At 37.6% G+C, this 24,170-nt stretch overlaps 1 protein-coding gene across 2 annotated transcripts in view; it reads left to right on the forward strand.

Annotated features, from left to right (window-relative positions):
• ARHGAP15 (Rho GTPase activating protein 15) overlaps positions 1-24,170 on the forward strand; it is a 948,827-nt gene that overhangs the window by 789,397 nt on the left and 135,260 nt on the right. The window contains exon 13 of one of the 2 annotated variants that reach the window (XM_006880749.1): positions 3,483-3,489. The exons of the other annotated variant lie outside the window; for it this stretch is intronic. Coding sequence (XP_006880811.1) covers positions 3,483-3,489 — 7 coding nt within the window. The remainder of the gene's footprint in view (positions 1-3,482; positions 3,490-24,170) is intronic. 2 annotated transcript variants of the gene reach the window in all.

A 24,170-nucleotide genomic window follows, 5' to 3' on the forward strand; every position in this document is an offset into this window, starting at 1 on the left:
TGACTGGGGTAATTGGGATGGGTGTGTCAGAGGCGGTGTGGGTGGTGCAGGATAGAGCAGAGTTTAGGGCTGTTGTGCATAGGGTTGCTATGAGTCGAAAACGACTCGATGGCACATAACAACAACAACAACATCTGGTTAAACTTTGTCACTGCAATTGGAGTGAGACGGTATCTCATTATGGTTTTGGTTTTCATCTCTCATTACCAGTTATTTTGAGCATTTCTTCATGCATCTGTTGGCTATTCAAATATCTTCCACTGGAAAAATTCTTTTTACCCCTGTTGCCCATTTTACAATGTTGTTATCAGTCTTTTTCTTGTGAAGGCCCAGGAATATTCTGTAAACTTTCATTATGAGACTTGTCTGAGATAATATTGCCAAATGTTTGTTCCCAGTCAGTAGGTTTTCTTTTCATCCTGTTGAAAAAAATTTTTGTTGCACACAAGGCTTTCATCTTTGGAAGATCCTATTCATCAATTTTATCCTCTTCAGACTTCATTTCTGGCTGTATTTGGTAGTCTTTTCATACTGTAGACTAGGCCTTCTAAGCTTGATCCCAATTTGTCTCTTATGAACTTTATGACTTTGGGCTTTACTCCCAGGTCTCTAATCCACTTTGAGGTGATTTTTGTGTCTGGTGTGAGATGTGTATCTTCTTTCTACTTCCTGCAGATAGCAGTCTAGCTTTGCTGGCATCATTTGTTGACTTGAATTCTACCTGGACATATGTGTTTATATGTTAGCTGAGCAAAGGAAGTATTTGCCTGCTTAGTGTTTGAGCTTTCTCCCTATCTTCACTGAGCCCTTTATTACTACAAAAATATTTCCAATTCCATACACACAAGTAAGACTCTACATAGTAATCAAGGTAATGAGGAATGAGAGATTTCAATTTCCAAAAGAAGAAAATAGTTGACTAGTGTCCTATGCTTCCAATCACAGCCTTCCAAAAGAAAGCACTTAGTACATAAAAACATGTTGTTAACATACTTGGGAAACTTTATTTCTTCTATTTTCAGTCATCCTATTTACCACTCCGGAAGTGGATGGTAAGATTGTCTTCAATCGACTCTGTAGGTAGACCTGTGGATCTCTTTATAAACATAACAAGACATATGAGGGATACCTGACCCGGCTCACTAAGGTCACTGTAATAACAACCACGAAGTAGGAAGCACACTTTCAGTTCCATAACAAGTGACTTACAAGCCGAACTAAGTGATTTTTCTGACCTTATTTTATACCCTCGCATCAGCATAGTCCCTAAATCTTGAGATAGGCAAGGTCGTAGAGGGCAAAGCATTTCCCAATAATTGCCACTGTTTCTTTTCCTTTTCAAATCCTTATCTAAAAGCTAAGTCTTTCTTGAGCAACATACTTCATTCTATTCGGTCTCATTCATTAACATCATATACATGAACATAAAATAACTACCATGTGTCTCTGTACTCTAATTGGTATTTGTTGAAGACTAAGGGGCTGAAATTCAGACCTCTCGCTCATTTGAAAACAGTTGTCAAAGTCTTCTTTGGAGTGGATGGGGGAAAAAATACTTCTGAGAAATTGACATCTCAGTCAGTCACTGGTTAGGAAGTAAATATGGAAGTATAAAATGGCATTTTTAAACAAAACTGCTTTTTTGACCATAACTGAATTTTCACATTGTCAGCACTTCTATTATAAACATTTTTTTTTTTAGTTGAGAGTGTATAACACAAACGTAAAGATTTGCTATGGGCTTAAATCTCAACCCAAGAACAAATGTTTATACCAATTTTGAAAATAATCAGCTTGCCCATTTTGTAGTTATGCATGTGTTCATCATCTGTTAGTGCTTGTCCGATGCTATCCAACTTCTGGGAGAAAAGGCAGACATCTGGAGAGAAGAAACAACGTTTGCTCTCTGGCAGATGTAGTCTGTTTTCCTCATTCATTGAAAAAGAAAGGTATTGAATGTGTGCCCTTTGATACAAAGACATGAAAATAAAAATAAAAAATCTACATATGGTAATTTTATGAAACTACACAATTGGCCCTAGAACCATTGATCCCATTGGGTGATTACAACTCAGTATTAAAGCCCATTTTACAGATGCAAAGAACTAGGATATGACTTGAGAAGTGAAATAGCTCCTATAAAAATTATGCTTCAGGCTGAAGAGAGTAAATGAAGACTGTTTTGTTGTTGTTATATGTCATTGAGTCAGCTCCAATTCATAGTGATCCCATGAACAATAGATCTGAACCTTTCCCTACCCTACCCTGTGCCATCCTCACCACCTCTGATACACATGAGCCCATTGTGGGGGCCACTCATCCTATAATTTGGTGAAAATTGTGTGTTTATAAAAACAATAGATGTGTACCCAAAGATTATGTGTTAAAGCTCAATTTTCAGCTTCAAATTGTTGTCTTTTTCATTCTCTTTTTCAAATTTTTTTTTCAGTTATCCAAATAATGGGTTGTTGTCATGCTATCTAGTGGGTTCTGATGCATAACTGAGCAGTCGCCCAGTATAGCACCAATTTTATGATCGTTACTTTATTTGGTTTCATTGTTTTTGCCACTGCGTCAATTTCTCTAAGACCCAAGCCATGATATTTTCAAATTCATGGGACATTTGGATAATGAATAAAGATGATAATAGAAGAATTGATGCCTTTGAATTGTAGTGTTAGTGGAGTATTGAATGCCCATGAACTGCCAAAAGAACAGGTCTGCCTTGCAAGAAGTGCTGTGTTCCATAGGAATGATGATGGTGAGACTTCATCTCACATACTTTGGACATAGTATTAGGAGGAGTTAGTCCTTGGAGAAGTCTTTTGCCGGCCTGCCACTTTACCATGATGTCCTTTTCTAGTAATTATTCTTCCCTGAAGATGATAAGTGTTTCAAAGTCTCATCATTTCACTTCTAAGGAACATTCTACTTGTATTTCGATTATAACTGATTTGTTTGTTCTTCTGGCAGTACACTAAAATGAAACCAAACCAAACTCACTGTTGTCAAATTGATTGTGACTCAGAGACGCTAGAGGACATGGCAGAATTGGCACACAGGGGTTTCAAAGCTATGGCTTAGTGATAAGGAATTGCACTTGTGACCCAAAAAGTGTGTGGTTCAAATCCCCCAGCTGCTCCTTGGACGAAAGATAGGCTATCTCCTCCTATATGATTTACTGGCTCTCCAAAATCTGCTGGAAGGTGAGCTATGGGTCCGTTCCAACTCTAAAGTATATAATAGCAATCTTTACAGAAGTAGACAGCAACATCTTTTCCCTGTAAAGTGGCTGATGGGCCCAAACCAAGTAACCTTTTGGTTAACTTCCAAGAGTAATCACCTCTATGCATACTACACTTCTTTTGAAAATCTGCAATATATTTTCTATTATCCACCAGTGTTACTATTGGAATGTAGTAACTATTCTTCTGCCTTCTTTATTTATCAAGCAGCATGTGTATGCTTATTAGTGAATTTAGAAAAGCAATGGCTTGAGTCTAGCTATTGTTGAGTCTAGCTCAACTGTCCTCAAAGTGACATTTTATTTCAAAAAAGTCTATTGAAACACATTTCCCCAGTGCATCATCCGACTTCTAAACTGCTACTTTCAGGGACATTAATTGTTGATTCAAGCAAAATTAAATCATTAGCAATGTGTGTGTGTGTGTGTGTGTGTGTGTGAGAGAGAGAGAGAGAGAGAGAGAGAGAGAGATGATCAGGTATTAATTTTTAACATGAAACAACTATGGAAAATGTTCCCTAGGTGTGAGTTCTATTGGGCTAGAAAATTAAAGTTACATTCACACAGACTTTTTTTCAAAATAGTGTAACATTTCAGTGAGCTTTTAAAAATGACTTACATCGGCTGAGACCATGGATAACTAAACGCAATAGTCTCCCAGGAAAATGAAGGTCTATCAGTAATTGCAAATTCTACTTTAGGTCCTAGTTAGCTCTACCACATCAAACAATGTCCTCTCGGATATCAGATTTTGTCTCTTTAAACTGAAGCAATTAATCTAAGTCATCTCTAACCTTCTTTTCCTTCTTTAAACTTCCATGGTTTTATGGTGAATCAAGTCAATCCTTTCACTTGATTTTCCCTAAACTCATAGAAATTCTACTCAAATACAGGTTCTAAGTAGAAACAAATGAAAGAGATGAGAAAACATCTTTCTTTAGAAACAAGAAAGCAGAATGAAAGATTTTTGAAACAAAGACAGTACAATGAAAAACTTTCATATATAGCAAATCTTAATTGCCAAAATCTTGAATTAATTTTCATATGTATGATGAGACAATGAACATCTCTGTCTTTGTTGTTGTTGCTTTGTGTGGTTGTGTCAGAACCAACTTGTAGTTGACCCTCCAGTTGGGTTTTCAAAAGCTGTAATTGGCATATGAGGGGATCACCTATCTTTCTCCATATGAGCAGCTGGTGGACGCAAACCGCATGCCTCTGGGTTAGTAACATAACTCCTTACCACTAGGCTACCACATTGCACTTAAAGTTAAATCCTGAGACTCTAAAAATTTCCTCACATGGCTAATTTTCCTTTCCCCTCAAATCATTACATTTCCGTACGTTGTCCATTTTTACTGTGTTACAGACAACTTTACCCAGTGGCCTGGCAAACTCTCGACAAAAAATTCCTAGTCTTGATGTACTGAATGTGCTTTTAATTGTCTAAAACAATATTTTTTTAAAAAAAAACAAAAACAACAAACTATCATTTTTTGGTGGGTTTTTTTTTCATCAACACTTTAGTCAACTGCAACTGATTGACTATAGTGTACATTTTCTGTTCTTATACAGAGGAAACCTAGGATAAATTTCAGTGTTTTTGTTGGTTTGGTTTGATTTTTTAACAAGAATTACAACCAGTCCTTGGAGAGGGACATATTCCTTGGAAGGGTAGAGAGACAGCACAGCAAAAGAAGACCCAATATGGCATTGATTGAGTTAGTGACTGAAAAAATGGAATTAGGTCTGTCCAAGACAATGAGATTGGCTCAGGATAGGACCGGGTTCAGAGCTAATGTACATAGGGTCACTATGAGTTGCAGGGGACTCAATGGCACATAACAACAGGCCAGCAGGGAGCTCTGGTGGCCTAATGGTAAGAAGCTGCACTCGAATCCCAAAGGCAGGCAGTTCAGATCCACCAGGTGCTCCATGGCAGAATGATAGACAATCTCCTTCTGTGTGTTTAACTGCCTTTGAAAATTAATGGCACACAACAATAGGCCACTAGAGTTTTCTAAGAACTGTAGCTGTTGTTTTTGTGTACTGTCAAGTCAGAACCAAGCCATAGCTGACCCTCCAGCACATTTTCAGAAGCAGTTAATCATCCAAGAGATTATCCATCCTTCTCCTACAGAGCAGCTGGTGGATTCAAACCATGTGCCTTGGAGATTACAGCATAGTTTCTAGCACAAGACTACCAGAGGTCCCTAGAACTGTAGTAATAAACATAAATATACTCCAAATTGAAGTGACTTATAGCTTTTTATTAGCTTTATTTGTATTTGGTACATATATTTAGTATATAACCGTAATTTTGACATCATTTGATACAAAAACAGTGAAATCACCACCAGAAACAAAATAAGAATATATTCATTACCTTCTCAAGTTCCTTCCTGTTTTCCTCTATCTCATTACTCAGAACCCATAATGATCAGCTTTCAGTCACTATAAATTAACACATATTTTCTAAGGTATTATGTAAATGAAATTGTATAGTATGTAGACTTTTTGTTCTGGTTTATTTCCTGTGACGTGTTACTTGCATATATTAAGGACTTGTTCTTTTTTCATTGCTGAATAATGTTCTACATTGTGTACTTTTGCTAACAAATTGCTTGTTAATGGAATTTGGGATTATTTCTTCATTTTGGCTATTACAAATAAAACTTCTTCGAATATTCGTATGTAAGCCTTTATATGGATCCCCCCTCTTTCTTCTAGGAAAGAGATTGCTGGTTCACACACTAGTTATGTATATAACTTTAAAAGAATCTGCTAAACTACATTGAATAGTAACTTCATCATTTTTAATTTCCACTGGTAATATATAAAAATCCATCTTTTTTATATCCTTAATACTACTTGTAATGTTTGGTCTTTTTTACTTGTTGTTGTTAAGTGCCGTCGAGTCGCAGACAACTCATAGCGACCCTATGAAGGAGAGTCCTCGACTCTTGGGTGCCTTTCATCTTCTCTCCAGTTTTACTTGTAGAGATTCTAATTATTTAGGAGAATTATCTTACCATGGTTTATATTTGAAAGAGTACTTAATATCTCATGTACTGCCAAAAGAACAAACAAATATGTCCTGGAAAGAGTGCAGCAAGTGTTCTCATTGCAGGCATAGATGGTGAAGCATCATCATTCATACTTTGGACATTGAGGTAGGTGAAGCTATTCCTTGGAAAGGGATAACATGCTTGGAAAGAAGAGTCAGTAAAGGAGATGAAGACCCCAATGAGGTGGATTGACCCAATAACTTCAGAAATGGGCTCTATGGTCTCATGGCTCACAGAAAGGACAGGTTTTAGGATGGCTGTTCATAGGGTCGCTATAAATCATATTCAACTCAATGGCGTCTAACAACAACAACAACAATAAAGAAGCTCTGGTAGCTTAGTCTACAGCATCCTGGCCTCCTAACTGAAAGTCCATGTATCCCTGGCTGTTCAAAAGGACCAGCCACCTAGCTAGAGAAAGATTGGAAGTTTCCTTCCATTGAGATTTACAGCCTTGGAAACTCAATGGAGGGCTGACATGAGTTGGAATTTCACTGAGAGTGAGTTTGAGGGGTTTTTAATAATGAATAATATTGAATTTCACGTGTTTATTTGAGCTACTCACGTTCTCTTTGAAATTTCTGAATCTTTTTCCCATTTCATGTTGAATTGTGTGCATTCATGCTAATTAATTTAGAGATTTATTTACATATATGTTTACATATCAAGATATATTTATGATATCAATGGCATCCACTTCCCTAAACAGCTTGCCTTAAAAAACCCTATGGACATGGAGAAAGGATGAAAGCCACGCAACTGGCAAGGACTTTCTTTCGTTCATAGGGTCACTATGAGTCACCTACAACTTGACAGCACATAGCAACAACAACGTTTATGTATATAAGCTCTTTTGCAGAAACAGACTATGCAAATATTCTCTTCCAGTTTGTATCTTCCCCTGGTTTTGGTATTAAGGATCAGATCTATGTAGAACCTAATGAAAAAATTTGAAGCATGAGACGTTTTCCAGTAGAAATTCAACTTCTCAGAGAGACATGAGGCTATTTAATTTACCTGTTCTTCCTTGCATGGATTTTAGTAAACTTTTTTTTGTCTTTCAATAATTCTTTTTCATTTCATATTATTTGTTACATTTATTGGTATTAGTCTGCCCATATATATGTATTGTCTGTTTCTTGTCTATGAAATATGTGCTATCAACCTTTCTCATTCTTGACATTAGAAATTGTGCCTTCTCTATTTTTTTAAGATTGATCTAAATGTGGAGGTGGAGAAGATACCTACCACAAAGGTTTCAGAAACTGATTAAGACGTAAGACACTTAAATACTATCTTATGACTATTTGAGATCTTTCCCATGGACTGGTTCCTTGCCCCAAATAATTTGCCTCATTTATAGCTTCCTACACACACACACACACACACACACACACACACACACTGTTTTTATTTACATAATTTTAAAATTATTATTTCTTTAGGGTTCACTGATTTACTTCCATTGCTCCAAAACCTGGCATAGTACCAGGCATAAAATAGGTGCTCAAAAGTTATTCTTCAAAATTAAAACAAATTAAAGTAATTATTTAATAGATTCTGAAAATTTTCTTATGAATTATTATGTACTTGGGCTTTTATCCTAGAGAAAGGCAACATCCAGTAATATTTGACGTATAGCATGATTAGGTATGCAGTGTGACCTGTGTGTATGGGAATAGAAGTAAGAAAGTTATTGCCTTGGTATTGGAACTGATTCATACCTGACTTTCTTGAATGTTTTCAGAAACTAGGATTGGGACAATCTAAAGTTGTTGTTGTTGTTGCTGTTATGTGCCGTCGAGTCGTTTGCGACTCATAGCGACCCTATGTACAACAGCCCTAAACCCTGCTCTACCCTGTGCCAATCTCATTGCCTCTGACACACCCATCCCGATTACCCCAGTGACTGAATCAATCTACCTCATAGAGGGTCTTCCCCTCCTGCGCTGTCCCTCCACTCTGCCCAGCATGATGTCCCTCTCCAAAGACCTGTCTCTCCTTACAACATGTCCAAAGTATGTCAGGCGAAGCCCCAGAATCCTTGCCTCCAAGGAGCAGTAATAGACAAAAAAAGATTCTGAGGATTGGGAATCAGTTAAGAAGCTGTCAGGTGTTAAAGGAATGTTTTAGGAATTGAGCTTATAGAATATATTGATCACCTAAACTACAGAACGAGAGGAAATTAAAGATGAGGAATGAGGAGGAGACAAGTAACAAATTTTCACAATAAAAGCTTGGACAATTTATAGGACTATGATATCATTAGCAATTAATTTAAAAATAAATAGGTTATACTATTCTTTTTCAAGAAGTAGATACCCAGAATATATATCAACTGTTTGATTTTTTTTTATGTCTGAAAATATCTTCATTGAGGTTGCTACGGGGTATTTGAAAAGAGATTGAGAAAAGCATAATACACTTATAACTCACAGTAATTCAACAACATAGAGAGAGTTCAGTTGGTCTAATGGACAGAAAGTGATTCTTCCAAGCCAAAGGTGGGTGATTTTAATCTGCGTCCCTCAGGCCTGTTTCCTAATTGTTTTTGGTCAAGCATTCTTCTAGATGGTATAGCACTGCTCTGTTGATTTGCTATACAGAGGTAACTTGTGGAGGCTGTGAACTGTGACCCTGATGTGCCAAATGCAATATTGGTCATCCGTGGTGGACAGTGTTTGGTGGATCTCTCTGATTAAAACAAGCTTGGAAGAAGGAGTGGCATCCACTTCTGAAATAGCTTGCCTCTGGAAATCCTATGAACTTGGAGAAATGAATAAAGTTCATAGGGTCGACGGCATTTAACAATAACAACAACAATTCAACAAAGTGAATTTCACATGACTGAATTTCCTCATAAGAGAAAAGCTTTAAGTAGGAAAGCTTTTGATTTTAAGCTAGAAATAGGTTTGATTTTTGCTAGAAATAGTACTAGAATATATCACATATTTCCTTAACACATTTCTTAAATTCCCATTCTTGCCAGCTACTCCAGAAATACATATTAGAAGCACAGGTATTTTTTCAGAGAAGTAAAGTGAGTCTCAACTTACATGACACTTCCAATATTAAAATTTAGAACTGTGTATCAAAGCTTAAGCCTACTCTTTTTAAGTTTTATATCTTCCCACTTTATCATATACCTGCATATATGATGAGGGCAATGGCTGGTCAGTGGTAAAATTCTACGTTCCATGGTTTTGACTCCTCAAATACACTTCAAACACTGCTACCATCCATCTGTCAATGGTGGCTTTCACGCTAAGATGGATGATGCTGTGCAAAGTTCAGCAGAGTTTCCAAACTAAAACAGACTAAGAAATAAGGATTGTCCATCTACTTCCTAAAAATCAGTCTGTGTAAACCCTTGGTCACAGGAGGTTGATCCTGTTGGGTTTAGGCTTGTATTGAGTTAAAGGGCTCATGTGAATTGATTAAATAGAAGAGAAAAAAAAACACTGAAAATTGAAATTAAAACTCTGAGAGCTCCAATTTAAGTACTAATCTATTTTCCTAAGGCAAATTATTGTTACTGTTATTGTTGAGTCATCTGTGACCCATAGCGACCCTATGTACAGCACCTCTGAACCCTCCCCTGTCCTGAACCAATCTCACTAACTCTGACACACCAACCCCCATTGCCCCACTTACTCTATCAATCCATCTCATCCAGGGTCTTCCTCTCCTGTGCTGTCCCTCCACCCTTCCGAGCATGATGTCTTTCTCCAAGGACCAGGCTCCCTTGGCCACGTGTCCAAAGTATGTGAGATGGAGCTTCAAAATCCTAGCATCCAAGGAAAAACTTGATTTCACCCTCTCCAAGACAGATTGATTTGTTTCCTTGCCAGGCTATGATATATTCAGGACTCTTCTCTAGCATCACAACCCAAAGGCATCGATTCTTCTTCTGTTATCCTTAATCATTGTCCAGCTTTCTGATGCATAGCAAGTAATTGTGAAGACCGTGGCATGGATTAGGCACACATTAGTCCCTAGACTGACATTATTGCTTTTCAGTAGTGTGGATAGATCCCTGACAACATTGATCTTTTTATTTCCTGACTGCTGGTGCTGTTGACTGTGGAGCTGAGCAAGCTTTAATTGTTAATAACCTCAATCTCTTCTCTATCTAACATGGTGTTGCCATTTGGCCCAGTGGTGAGAATCTTTGTCTTCTTGATGTTGAGCTTCAACCCATATTGAAGACTACAGTCCTTGACCTTCTTCAGCAAGTGATTCAGATCCTCTTCAGTTTCAGCAAGCAAGGTTGTATCATCTGCATAATGTAAGTTCTTGATGAGTCATCCTATAATCCTGATGTCATATTCCTTTTCATAATGCCCAGCTTCCTGAATGATCTATTCTGTATATTGATTCAAAAGGTATGGAGACAGGATGCATTCCTGATGCACTCCTTTCCTGATTTTGAACCATGCAGTTTTGCTGCTCTGTTCTGAGGACTGCTTCTTGGTCCAAGTACAGCTTTCACATAAGAACAATTAAGTGTGCTGGGATTCCCATTTTTCTCAAGGTTAGCCACAATTTGTTGTGGTCCACACAGTGAAATGTCTTTGCATGGTCAATGAAACACAGATAGACATGGCCATAATCTATCTGACACTGGCAATAATCTCCCTACTGCTATTGACCTCTTCTAAACCCAGCTTATATTTCTGGTAGTTCTATGTTAATATACTTTTCCAGTTGTTTCTGGATAATCTTCAGGAGAATTTTGCTAGTGTATGATATTAGTAATATTGTTTGATAATTTCCACTCTGTTGGGTCACCTCTTTTTGGAATGAAAATAAATATGGATCTTTTTCATTCACTTAGCCAAGTAGTTGTCCTCTAGATTTCTTGGCACAACATAGTGAGCACATCCAGGCCAGCATCTGTTTGTTGAAATATATCAATTGGTATTCCATCAATTCCTGGGGGTTTATTTTTTGTTAAGTTCTTCGGAGCAACCTGAACTTTCTCCTTCATCACCATTGCCTCTTGATCATATGTTGTCTCTTGAAATTCTTCTGTGCCAGCCAATTCTTTTTAATACAATTACTGAATACTCCTTCCATCTTCTTATAATGCTTCCTGAATCATTGAATACTCTGCCCATGGCATCCTTAAACATTGCAGATTGCAGCTTAAATTTGTTCATTAGTTTCTTCAGCTTAATGCCAAGCGAGTTCAGCCCATTTGATTTTATTACTCTAGCTCCTTGCATATTTTGTTATAATACTTTGCCTCGTCTTCCTGGGCTGCCCTTTGAAATCTTGTGTTCAGCTCCTTAACTTCTTGATTTCTTCCCTTTGCTTTGGCTTCTTGGTGCTCTAGTGCAATATTCAGTCTATTCTGACATCCATTTTGGTCTTTTCTTCTTCTTCCTTCTTTTAATCACCTGTTTGCATTCTTCATGAACAATATTCTTTATATATTCCCACAGTTCGTCTGGTCTTCATTCATTAGTGTTCAAGGCTTCAAACCTATTCCAGAGTTGGTTTTTAAATTTAGGGAGGATAGACTCAAGATCAAATTTCAATTCCTGTGGATATGATTTCACTTTCTTTAGCTTTATTTTGAACTTTTTTAAATTTTATTTTTATTATTTTTTTGTGAGTGTACCGTCAAATCGGGTCTGACTGGTACAGGAGGAGATTGTCCCTCCTTCCTCGGCAGAGCATCTAGTGGATTTGAACCGTGTGCCTCTGGGATTGTAGTTGCAGCTCCTTGCCACTAGGCCACCAGAGCTCCCCTATTTTGAACTTGCATATGAATAGTTGATGATCTGTTCCACAATCAGCACCTGGCCTAGTTTTCAATGCTTATATTGACCTCCAATGATACCTTCTACAGAAGTAACCTGATTCCTGTGTATCTTATCAGGTGAAGAAATTATGAATGGTGCTATGACGATGGACCTTGATGTCAGATGTCAGGCAAACTGAAGTACTTATTTGGACTCTGGTGGCATACACAGCTAGCACAAAGGCTACAACTTCTCTGACTTGTCCCCAGGAGAAAGAGGAGCAATTTTCCTCAGTGTGATTTACAGCCTTGGAAACATAGCGGAGGCTCAACTGTGAGGCTGGTTCTGATTTCTAGCAATGAAAGTGAGGGAGTGAAATACTGTACGACATTATTAGGCAACCTAGAGCTGATAGCCTCTCAAAGTGTGCATCTTTTAAGTGGGTGTGTTAACTAGTTTGTGAGATTCTTATAAACATTAATAACAACATAAATTAAACTCCAGCATGAGGCCTGGCATCAAAATATTGATTTACCTTCCTTCCTCATAGTCAGAGTTGATTTAAGGAGCAGAGGTTTCAGCTATTAGATATCACTAAACCATCACACCAAGTTAAAACCTGGTGGTTTACAAGATTTTATAAATGTTTTAAAAATCATGCATTACCCCCCAGTTTGGAAGAATTAAGTACAGGGATTGAAGAGATGAATTAGTTTCTTCTTGCATATACAAATCAGCAGTTTGAGGGTTTTTTTGGTTTGTTTGTTTTTTTTTTCCATGAACACCGTCATCCTCATTGAGCTTGCTCCAGCAGGATAAGTGAAGCAGAAAGGTAGTTTGAGAAGGAGAGTAAGGCGACCAAGATCACTCAATATTTAATAGACTGCTTTCTGGATTTATTTCAGCAACTAGAGAATATCGTTTGGTTTTCTTCTATGATCAAAAGACCATTCATCTCTATGCAATATGTGGTTTTTCCCCTCACTGCAGAGCCGGGCATTTAAGCATGTTCTAATTCTGAACTGATTAAGTGCAGCTTGATTTCTGGATGGCAGTTGTTTATGTTATAATTGTTGTCTTTGTTCCTGGGCGGAATCCATAATGATGCTTACCTCGCATAGAAGATGATGTCTTTATCTACAAAAGTCATCTTTGACCACACTTCCCACATGCCTAGAGTGAAAAGACACCACAAATGGCTGAAAGTGTCAACATAAATAACTATCAATAAATATTATGGAATGCAACAAAGCTCTTGGCTTGTATCTTTCTAACCTATCACACCAACTGTAAGGTTATAATTGTCACCAGGGACATCCTCATTTTAGCTGCAAACAGTATTTATAAAGTACCCATCACCATGGTATCTAAACACTTCTGGACAATCTAATTAGGCTAGTCCAATTTACTTGTATGGAAGTAGAAGAGGTGTACTTTCAAAGGTCCCACTCCACTGGAACCAATTTGATTGTGTTTTTTAAAGCAAGAAAAGCCTTCTGTGAGAATAGCTTTCTAGGCCTCTTGTTCCAAGATTAAAAGACTGTCTGTGTAAAGAAATGACTGTTTCCTATTCCTGAAGGTGATAATGTTCGGAATCAAGCAACTCTCCAGTGGTAGAAAACACCACAGCCCAGAGATCTTGATTGAGAACATTCTACTCTCTTTTCTTTTGAACTTCACTCTGGGGGCAGGTAACTGAAAAGTGCTTTCGAAAAGCAGTTCACCTGAAGGCGAATTATTTCTGAAGTCCTCCTTGGTGACAAAGTTGTGTTCTCTCCTGGCCTACCAAGTCAAAGAGTTCTTCCCCTCTCTCAGAGATTTAAGTAGGTCAAGCCTGATGTTAAAGCTTGCTAATAAAGGCCTCCTCTCAGACTTTTCTTTCTGACAAGTAAGGAGCAGTTAGGACATATTTTGTTCGGTTCTGTAAGTGTATGTTAATAAGATTATAGAAACATATTTTTAAAATGCGTCTGTCTCCACATGTGTGATGGGAAGCAGCAGTATTTTTTGTCTTAATATCACTCAGTGCAGTAACCCATGGACCTCCTCTTAGACCACACAGAATACTTAATAAGGTTTGTTATCAATTTTGGTAATAGAGTATTTGTTACAATCAATATAATTGTCGCTCACTGCCAATTAATTGGAACAGACGAATAGCAGACCCTCCAGAGGAGATTTCTCATCTTTCTCCCACAGAGCAGCTGGTGGATTTGAACCCCTAGAGAGTATGGTCTTTTGGATTAACAACACAACTCCTTACCAACTATATTAACAGAGCTTGTATATAATTGAAGGTTATATATAATATTTCTTAAATGATTATTCAAATAAAAATTCTTCTGTAAAATCTTTCTATATTTAATTACATTATGATTATAATTATAGTATCAGTATGTAAGCAGAAGCTTTTTTTCTCTTTCTCCCCTTTTGATTTATTAATTTAGGTTCACAAATGCTAATTACCACAATATTGTAGTAACACCCTAGAAATTTGACACAATTAGTCACTATAACATCACCAGCAACAAGGAAGACAACAGGGCATGCTTGTAACACAGGCAGCTGAAACCATGTGATTAGAAGGTTTATTTTAGTTTGGTATCTTGACAGCTCTGACTGCAGTGCAAGTCCTCAAAAAACTCACTGCCACGACTTGGAATTGACTCATAACTTACCATCCAGCAGGTTTCCAGAGGCTATAAATCACATGAGTGGAGTGCTGCTGGTAGATTTGAAGCACTAACCTTTAGGTTAGCAGAGCCATTCCCAGGGACTAAGCTATCAGAGCTCCCTCTAGGTGGAAGAAGTTACCTTGCATGGCTTTTTAGCCTCACAAGTATTTTTATATACTGTAATGTATGATTGTAAGCTGGGCTTACAAAAGAATAGTTTTGTTATGACTAACTACAGGAATATTTGTCTTTTTAAAATAATAAATTTCTGCTTAAACACAGAAGTTTTAAAAAGAAGTCATCTTGGTGTTACCACCTCACACACAACTCCTTACAGCGTCAGCCAATGTGATGTGCCCTCGACACACCCTGGTTGATGCTACTGGTGGAAGTGGAATATCATCCATTAACATAGTCACTAATAAAAATGTCAGAATTTAAAGTTAATCAAAGATTCAACATTTTTTTGTTTCATTTGGTTTTTTGTTTCTCTGTTTTTAACATTTTAATCTTTTTAGATTAGAATCTAAGTTTATAAATCTCGTCAATTTGGGTTGTTTGTTTGTTTTCTGAAAAACTCTCAGTGCCTTCCATCAAACTTCATATCAAGCTCAGTCAGAAAAACCATGTGTTGCTTATACCTACCTCGAGCACTCATTCCGTTGTACTATCTAGACTTCTCTCTAGAATTTATCCCTAATTCAGGTTGATATGAATCTAATTTATCAGATGTTTTATTTTATTATGTTTTCTCATAACTAAGTAACAATCAAGTCAACATGGACTGCAATGTTTCAGAGTATAATTTAAAATTTCTACCAGTGGCGTTTACCTTGAGAATAGGTAGACTACTTGGCTCATCCTGTCTGTGGTGAACATTATCTACTTTAGCTGCTTGCTCACTTGTTTGTGTTTTGTTTTGGTTTGTTTTGCTTTTTCTCTCTGTCATCTGTTTACCTCATAATGCTTCTAAACTGTCTCATAGAGTTCTTCTTATTATTGTCTTTGGACAGAATTACCAAAAATATTTATTACTGTTTTTGAGTCCTATTCTGAGGCCGTAGGTCTCACTCAAGAGGAATAGGCTTCTTCATCTTCTCCAGCAGAGTAGCTGGTAGATTCAAACTGCTGACCCTTCTGTTAGCAACCAATACATTACCCACAAGGCCACCAGGACTCCTTTCTGATATAGTTACGAGTCTTTCTTAAAGTTCATAATTTTTAGTGTCTTGCATCTCCTGATACTGTTCTTAACATTTTGCATTTCCCTTTTCTATTCACTTTTGATTGGAAGAGTTCTCTTTAAATATACATACTTCCAAATATCTGTTTTCCTGGAAAATATCCCTGTGATGCCACATCGGTTCCTTTAGCTAACAAGTCCTTTTTCCTCAGATGATGAGAATCATTTGCAGTTGCATTCACGGCATTTCCTTTTTCACGGCTTTCTTTTCCCCTTGAGTCATCTTCTCATACAAAACTTCTCACTGAGCAATCCTAAACCATTCTTTTCTCTGACCATTAAAGTGATAGTTGCAATTATTGAACAGCTACTTCCTGACAAAACTTTTATATACGTTTTCTCATTTACTCTCTACAGCTATCTTACAGTGTAGGTTCATTATCTTCACTGTACAGATGTGAAGACGCAAATTTATTTAAGGTAAAGCTATGCACATCGCAACATTAACAGGAGTGTACGTGAAGTACCTCCACAGATGTCTCCTTTATTTGAGAACAGGTCTGCTAAATCAACTAATTAAGGTCTAAATTACACCTCAGAATGAGGCTCAAACCTACCATAATTTGTTTCATTGACAGAAATATCCAAACTCTGACCTTCTACCTGGGCTTTTAACAGCAGCAATGAGAGCTTGTAATGACAAGACACAAGGATATGTTCTAATTTTATCTCATCCCACGTTGAATCAGTTTTTGTTGCCACTGTAGTAAACTACAACAGATTTAGTGTGTTAGTTTTCTAGAGCTTCTGTAACATACCATCATAAACATAGCTTACAACAACAGAAGTGAATTCATACTTAGTTCTGGAGACAAGACTTCAGAATTCAATTTGTCAACAAGGCTGTGCTCTCTGTGAAGGATCTATGGGGAGACTTCTCTGCCATTTCTAGCTTCTGGGGCTTATCAGCAATCCTGGGTGTTCGTTGATTTAGACATGCATAAATCCAATCTGTGCTCCTATCTTCACATGACTTTATCTTCTGTGGTACTGTGTGTCTTAATTTTCCTTTTTTTTGTATAAAGACAGCAGTCATTGGGGTTAAGGTTGTGTTTGATTAGTCCTTTAGTCCTGTGTGCCCTCATCTTGCTTATTTCTTCAGAGATGCTCTTTCCAAATAAGCTCACATTCTCAAGTTCTAGGTGGATTCGTATAATGAAGGAACATTGTTCAATGGAGTATCTTTACCGATTTAAAGCAGCAATTATTGATTATCATACAATTTTAGATCTTATTAGTCTAAAACGTCACAAGGTGTGGACTGGGCTACATTGCTTTGTGGAAGTCCTAAAAGGAAATGTATTTCATTACTTTCTCTAACTCCTAAAGACCGAGTGTATTCTGATTAATGGCTCCTTCTCTAGGTAACAATGCCTTGTCTCCTTATACATTCTTCATACTTTCATCAACCTCTGACTTCAACTAGGAAAGAGTTTCTGCTTCTAAGGATTGATGAGAGGAGGGTGCTTAACATATTTATTTTGAAAATTCCCACCACCATGAAAATAGCATATGCTTGAGGATTAAATCATACCTGTTTTTGGAAATCATTATTCTACGTATCTGCTACATACTTTTTAAGTAGAATATGAGATTGATGAAGTTATCAGAGAAAAATCCTATAAAGCAATTCTACTTTTCCATATAAGGTCACTATAAGTTAGAATCAACTCAACATCAGTGGGTTGATTTGTTGGTAAATGCTAAATAGTTGCAATTCTAGTTTGCCTTTGCACAAATTAATGAAAGAGCAAATGTTTAATAACTGTCAACCATTAGTAGAAAGATGAATCAGTGAGGTGAAAAAAAAAATCCAGTGAAGGATAGAAGTTCCTTACCTTAAGGCTTATATATTTTTATAAAGAAAATAAACTGTAAATTACAACTGCCTTGAAAGCAAGTTTTGATAGACTTGGATTGCTTTAATCATCAGGGAAATTTAATATAGCCTAAATTTCAACAAAATAGTTCCTAAAATATGTCCAAGAGAAGCAATGAGAAAGAGCTTGAGGTGTGATTTATAGAATTGATAATAATATAATTAGGCATATTTGGCACTTTTGGTAAAAACATGTGCATTCTAAGTTTCAAACTCCTTAATAACAATAGGATGAAAAATAGTCTGTAGATATTCAGGTTGGTTTGGATCTTGATAATGCATTGAGGCAACACTCCTATCTGGCCTCCACTCACTGTGTTGATTCTACTTTCTCTTTCTTTCTGATCACTGAGTTGTTTTTAGCACAGAAAGCAAAATTTGGCGACAGCTTTCAGGTCTGAATGCCTAATGAATTGTTCATCTGTGTGTAGGGTCTCCCTGGTGCAAGCGCTGGGTGAGTCTCTATCCCTCCCTATTCAAAGATGACACTGTTGATTGTGGTGATATTAGCCATGTGTGCAGATCCAGCTGAAAAGACAAACAAGAGAGCAGCATTCTTTCTCAAACCCCATGCCCTTGAACTGTCCTTTGTTTGCAGGCTCAGTCTGCTGTTTGACAGGCCCGTACTCTGAGTCCTCCTTTCTGAGCAGCCTCCATGACCACCTCATTCTGAAAAGTCACCCTATTCCTTTTTTTCCATGGTTCATCTGTTGGTTATTTTTGTCTTGAGATGCTCAGAGTTCTGATGTGCTCGTGGTTCAAGACACTCTTATTGCAGTCCTTCGATGGGTAATCTCAGCTTTCTATTTGAAGAGAAATATATATATGATCCCAATGAAACTATTCCAGAATTTTACAGAAAATCCAGCCTCTACAGGTCACAAAATTCTACACAAACTCATATGAGTTCACAAGACAAAAATGTGGTTCCAAGTAGCACTTTTAGAGAGGAAGAATGATATCATAATTAAGTCCATATAGGAGTAAAGTACAATTTCAAAACAGTAGTCATCTCGCTTAAATGTTTCCTGGCCCCATAAGAACAAAAACAAAACAAAACAAAAACACATTTTTGATTGCTTTCAGAAAGACTGGAGTTGATGTCCAACATGAAGTTTCAAATTTCCATCAGGCATCAACTCCCTGAATGTAGAGCTTAAAAGACAGTTTATTTAGGGTAAAAAGGGAAGCCACAGACTGGGAAAAAGTATTTGGGAATGACATGTCAGATAAGGGACTTATATCTAGAATTTATGAAATTCTTGAGCACCACAAGGGGTAAAAGGTAAATAATCCAGTTGAAAAATGGGCACAGGATATGAACAGACACTTCACCAAAGAAGACATTCAGATGGACAACAAGCACATGAAGAAATGTTCAAAATCCCTAGCTCTAAGAGAGATGCAAATCAAAACAACTGTATCATTTCACCCCAGTCAGAATAACAAAATTTAACAGAACAGCAAGCCACAAATGCTTGCAAGGTGTGGAGAAACTGGAACCCTTATTCACTGTTGGTGGAAGTGTGAAATGGTGCAACCACTGTGAAAAGCGGTGTGGTGCTTTCGCAAAAAGTTACAAATAGAGATACCATTTGACCCAGCAATTCCACTATTGGGAATATAACCCGAAGAGACTATAACAGACATCCAAGCAGATATATGCCCACCCATGTTTATTACGGCTTTGTTCACAATAGCAAGGAGTTGGAAACAACCCAAGGGACAATCAACAAACAAATGGATAGAGAAGCTGTGGTATATTCACACAATGGAAAACTAAGCTGCATTGAAAAACAAGGAACTCATACAATATTATTCAAAATGGTTGACCCTGGAGGACATTATGCTGAGTGAAATATCTCAGTCACAAAAGGACAAATATTACATGGTGCCACTGTTGTAGAATGGGACTGACATCAGGGTTGGGGTAAGACTGAGAAAAACTGGATAAATTATGCATACTGCATTGAAACAGATGAGGGAGAGAACAGTTTAAAAGCTATATATTATAGGGTATTATGGTTATCACAAGAGTCCAGAATTAAGGTTGCATAGTAGAGTATACTTGGGGCGGTGGAGGAGGGGCTTGCGGGGGGATTGTATACCAATGAAAGAACTTTCCTTTTATTTGTCAAAGAGAGAAGCAAACAGGGTGGTGGGGAGGACTGGGCAGGGAGAAAAGTGCAACAATGAATGAATGGAGGTCCGAAATCTCCGTAAATGTTCATTAAAATTAATTTTTAAAAAGACTGTTTATTGTGAGGTTTTATTGAATATTACCTATGTACTATTCTTTCATTGCTGTGGTGTCAGAACAGACTCAAAATTGACCCTCTAATGACTTTTCAGAAGCTGTAAATCACACAGGAAGGGACTGTCTGTCTTTCTTCCTCAGAGCCACTGGTGAATTTGAATCAGTAGAAAAATTCCACCTTTGGGCTAGCAGCACAACTCCGCCATGCTGTCTACACACACTGGAAATGTCCATTTAAATCTTAAATCAACCTTAGAAGGTAACATCAATGCCCACTTTGATTTACAGAGAATAAAAATAGATGTATGATAGTTATATGTCTTCATCCAAGAGGGAGCTCTAGTGCCTGTTCCTGAGAGGGTTGTACTGGTAACCCAAAGGCAGAGCCTCTCCAGTGGGTCGAATCCACCAGCAGCTCCATAGAAGAAAGAAGGGCTTTCTCCTCCCTCGTAATTTGAAGTTCCAAATACCCAAATAGGAAATGATTCCAACTCAAGAGCAATTTGTTTAAATGTTTCTACTTCATTTGATTGGCTGGTAGAAGAAATAGCACCCTAAACTGGGAAACCAGAATGTGAGTGTATATGGAGAACATCCAAATACTACCTGTCCACCACACAGGTCGGGTGGTGCCAAAGCCAGCTTACATAGTCACAGTCTCTCCCAGACCTCCTATCTCAGAACACAAGGAGATATCATTACATCTTCTACACTAGGATGGAACTCAATATGAAGACCTCCAAGCTTAAAACTAGAGCATGGAACATCTGAATTAATTCCTAATGCATGAAACAGTGCCTGGGCCATAGCAGATGAAGGACGGGAAGACAGACAGCAAAGGGGGAGGGCGGGAACAAGGAAAGAAGCTACTGCCTCATGGATCAGACTTGTGAAGGACGGAGGTAAGAGGTAACATTTGGAAATAAAAAGGATGAGATTGCAACAGCCACAACTTGCTAAACTCTTAAACTGTGTTAAAGGCTTTCTATAACTTCAGTGTAACTTAATTAGCACATTGGGGCAAGTATCACTCTCCATATTTTACAAATAAGACACGGAGAGGTTAAGTGCTTTCCCAAGGACAGGATATTATTTATAAACAAACACAACCTTGTTTGCTGAAAATTAAAACGTGAAGCACTTATTGATGAAGCTTAAATACCATAACCTTCAGTATGAATTATACCTCAACATAAAGAAGAAAAAAAAATCCTTATAACTGGACCAGTAAACAACATCATGATTAATGGATAAATGATTGAAGTTGTTGAAGATTTCATTTTCTTTAAATCTGTAATCACTGTTCATGAAAACAGCAGTCAAGAATTCAAATGACATATTACATTGGGAAGATCTGCTGCAAAGTGACCTTTTTAAAGTATCAAAGAGCAAGTATGTCACTTTTAGTATTAAGGTGCACCTTATCTAAGCCATAAAGTCTCATATCTGGGAAAGTTGAACAGTGGCTAAGGAAGACTGAAGAAGAATGGATGCTTTTGAATTGTGGTGTTGTTGGGGAAAATGGAATATACTCTGGATTTTCAAAAGACCAAACAAATCTTAGAGTAAATGCCATCAGAAGCTCCATAGAAGCAACGATGCCAAGACTTTACTTTACATACTTTCATCTTGTTATCAGGAAGGGCCAGTCCCTAGATGGGAACAGCAAACTTGATAAGGTTGAGGGTTGGTTAACAAGTGGAAAGCCCTAATAGAGTTAAACTAACAGAGATAAATAACTACAACAAATGGCTCAAACACAGCAATAATAAGGATGAGTGTGCAGGGTGTGGAAATGTTTTATTCTGTTATAACAGAGTTATTATTACAAGCCAGAACCAACTCAACTCCACCTAACAACTGCAACATTTAAATCCCAATGTCTCATTCCACAGTACTAGAATCATACTTCTTGAGCCCTAATGTTTAGTCCAAATAGGACATCAATCTCTATCAAAAGACATATTTCAGACCAACATACAATAGTGAATCTAAATTTATCTTTTACAATCCAGGAAATTGCGAAGAATTTTGCAAGAAATGCTTGCAGGAAGCTCAAGAAATCCTGCAAGTTTGGGGACTTGAGAGAATTTTCAGACCTTAAAAAAGGGGGAAAGATCACCGGTCTCCATAAATTAACTGTGATCTCCAACACAAGGATTTATGCAAAGATGACTAAGTAGAAGCCCAGTGCCTCACACTGAAATTCTATTTAGAATGAAACAAGCAGCAAAGTTAACTTGGTGTTTATACTGTACATGTGGCGCGGATAGAATAGTTTGCTAAGTTTTCCACAGCACTGCTCAAGGCCAGGAAAGACCTTAGACACTAGAGAATATCTGGACTCATAGGTAGCAGTTAAGAATCCCACACAGAGGACAGAAGAGACTTGAAAACTTGAGAATCAGGCTGTCTATAAAAAACCCTCACTCAATGCTGAGCCAGAATCAACTCAGAACATAGAGTTTCCAAGGCTGTAAACCACATTTAAAGAGATTGTACATCTTTCTCCTCCAGAGTGGCTGGTAGATGCGAAATGCTAGAGAGGTACAGCCTTTGGGTTAGCTCTTTAACTCCCTGTGGACTACATCACCAAAGCACCATCCGTATAAAAAGGTCCTTACTATTTAGACAGGCTATGGCACCGAGCGTTTCATTGCTGTTGTAAGATGAATCTTGGCTAAAGTCAGAGAACACCAGGAAGATGTCTATTTGTGTATTATTGACTATATTATGGCACTTGGCAGGGCATATCATAGCAAATTATGACTTACAGAGAAGAATGAGTATCTCAGAACTGGGAATCCCAGTCACTTATGCTTATGCAAAACCTGTAGCTAGATCAAGAACAGAACAAGGGAACACTACAAGGTTTGAAATCAAGACAAATGTACACCAGGGCTGTGTCCTGTCGCCATACCTATTCAAACTGTATGCTGAAAAAATTATTAAAGAAGCTGGGCTTTATGAAGAAGAAGGTAGCATCATAATCAGAGGAAAGCTCATCAACAACCTGCATTATGATGCTGATACAACCTTGCTCAGATTGGGGAGGACTTGAAATGCTTGGAGCAGAAGTCAAAGACAGCAGCCATCAATATGGATTGCATCTCAACATCAAGAAAACATAAATCTTCACCACTGGGCCAATAGAAACATCATGATAGATGGAAAAAGAGTTGAAGTTGTCAACATTTCGATCTTGCATGGATCCACAATCAACATCCTTGGTACCAGCAGTGAATAAATCAAAATATTTGGGGGAAATTTGTTGCAGGGTTCTCCACAAGGTGCTCAGGAACAACAATGTCAATATAAAGACTAAGTTGTATGTGATCCAAGTCATGGTCTTTTTCGTTATTTCCTATGTATCTCGAAAGTTGGACAATGACCAAGAACGACAGAAGGAGAATGAATGCCTTTGAGGTGTGGGTTTGGAGAGAGGAGTACTGAGTATCACATGAGCTACCAAAGGAACAAATAGTCTTGGAGCAAGTACAAGTAGAGTACTCCATAGAGGCAAGAATTGGAGAGGCTTCATCTCGCATACTTTGACATGTCGAGTCCACTTCCAAGGTGTGACCAGTCCTTCGAAAAGGACATCATGCTAGGAAAGGTCAGCAAAAGAGAGGACGGCCCTAAACAAAATGAATTGACACAGTGATTGTAACAATGGGCTCAAATGTATCAGAGATGATGATGAAGATGATGATTATGATATCACAGTGTACGGCAAGGTTCTGATCTGCTGTTCACAGGGTCACTGTGAGTTGTACTCAACCCGATGGTATCTAGCAACAACAGCATTTTCTTAGAGTCCCAAGAACAAACTCTCCCTCTGCCTCAACTTTTAGTAAAGGCTCCTTTATTTATAGCATCTATGTTTTCCTCTTAATACAAATATTTCCTTATTCTTTGTGTATCTAGTGTCCTTATTTTGGTTTTGGTCTTAACATATTTTCTGTGTAACATTTATTTTTCTTTTATTGAAAAGTGAACTAAGCCAGATGATGAAATATAAGTTGGAGATTGTTGAGTCTGATGGTTCAGAGTC

Source organism: Elephantulus edwardii, unplaced genomic scaffold (assembly GCF_000299155.1).
Source record: "Elephantulus edwardii isolate Elephantulus edwardi_28Jun2011 unplaced genomic scaffold, EleEdw1.0 scaffold00010, whole genome shotgun sequence".
NCBI lineage: Eukaryota > Metazoa > Chordata > Mammalia > Macroscelidea > Macroscelididae > Elephantulus > Elephantulus edwardii.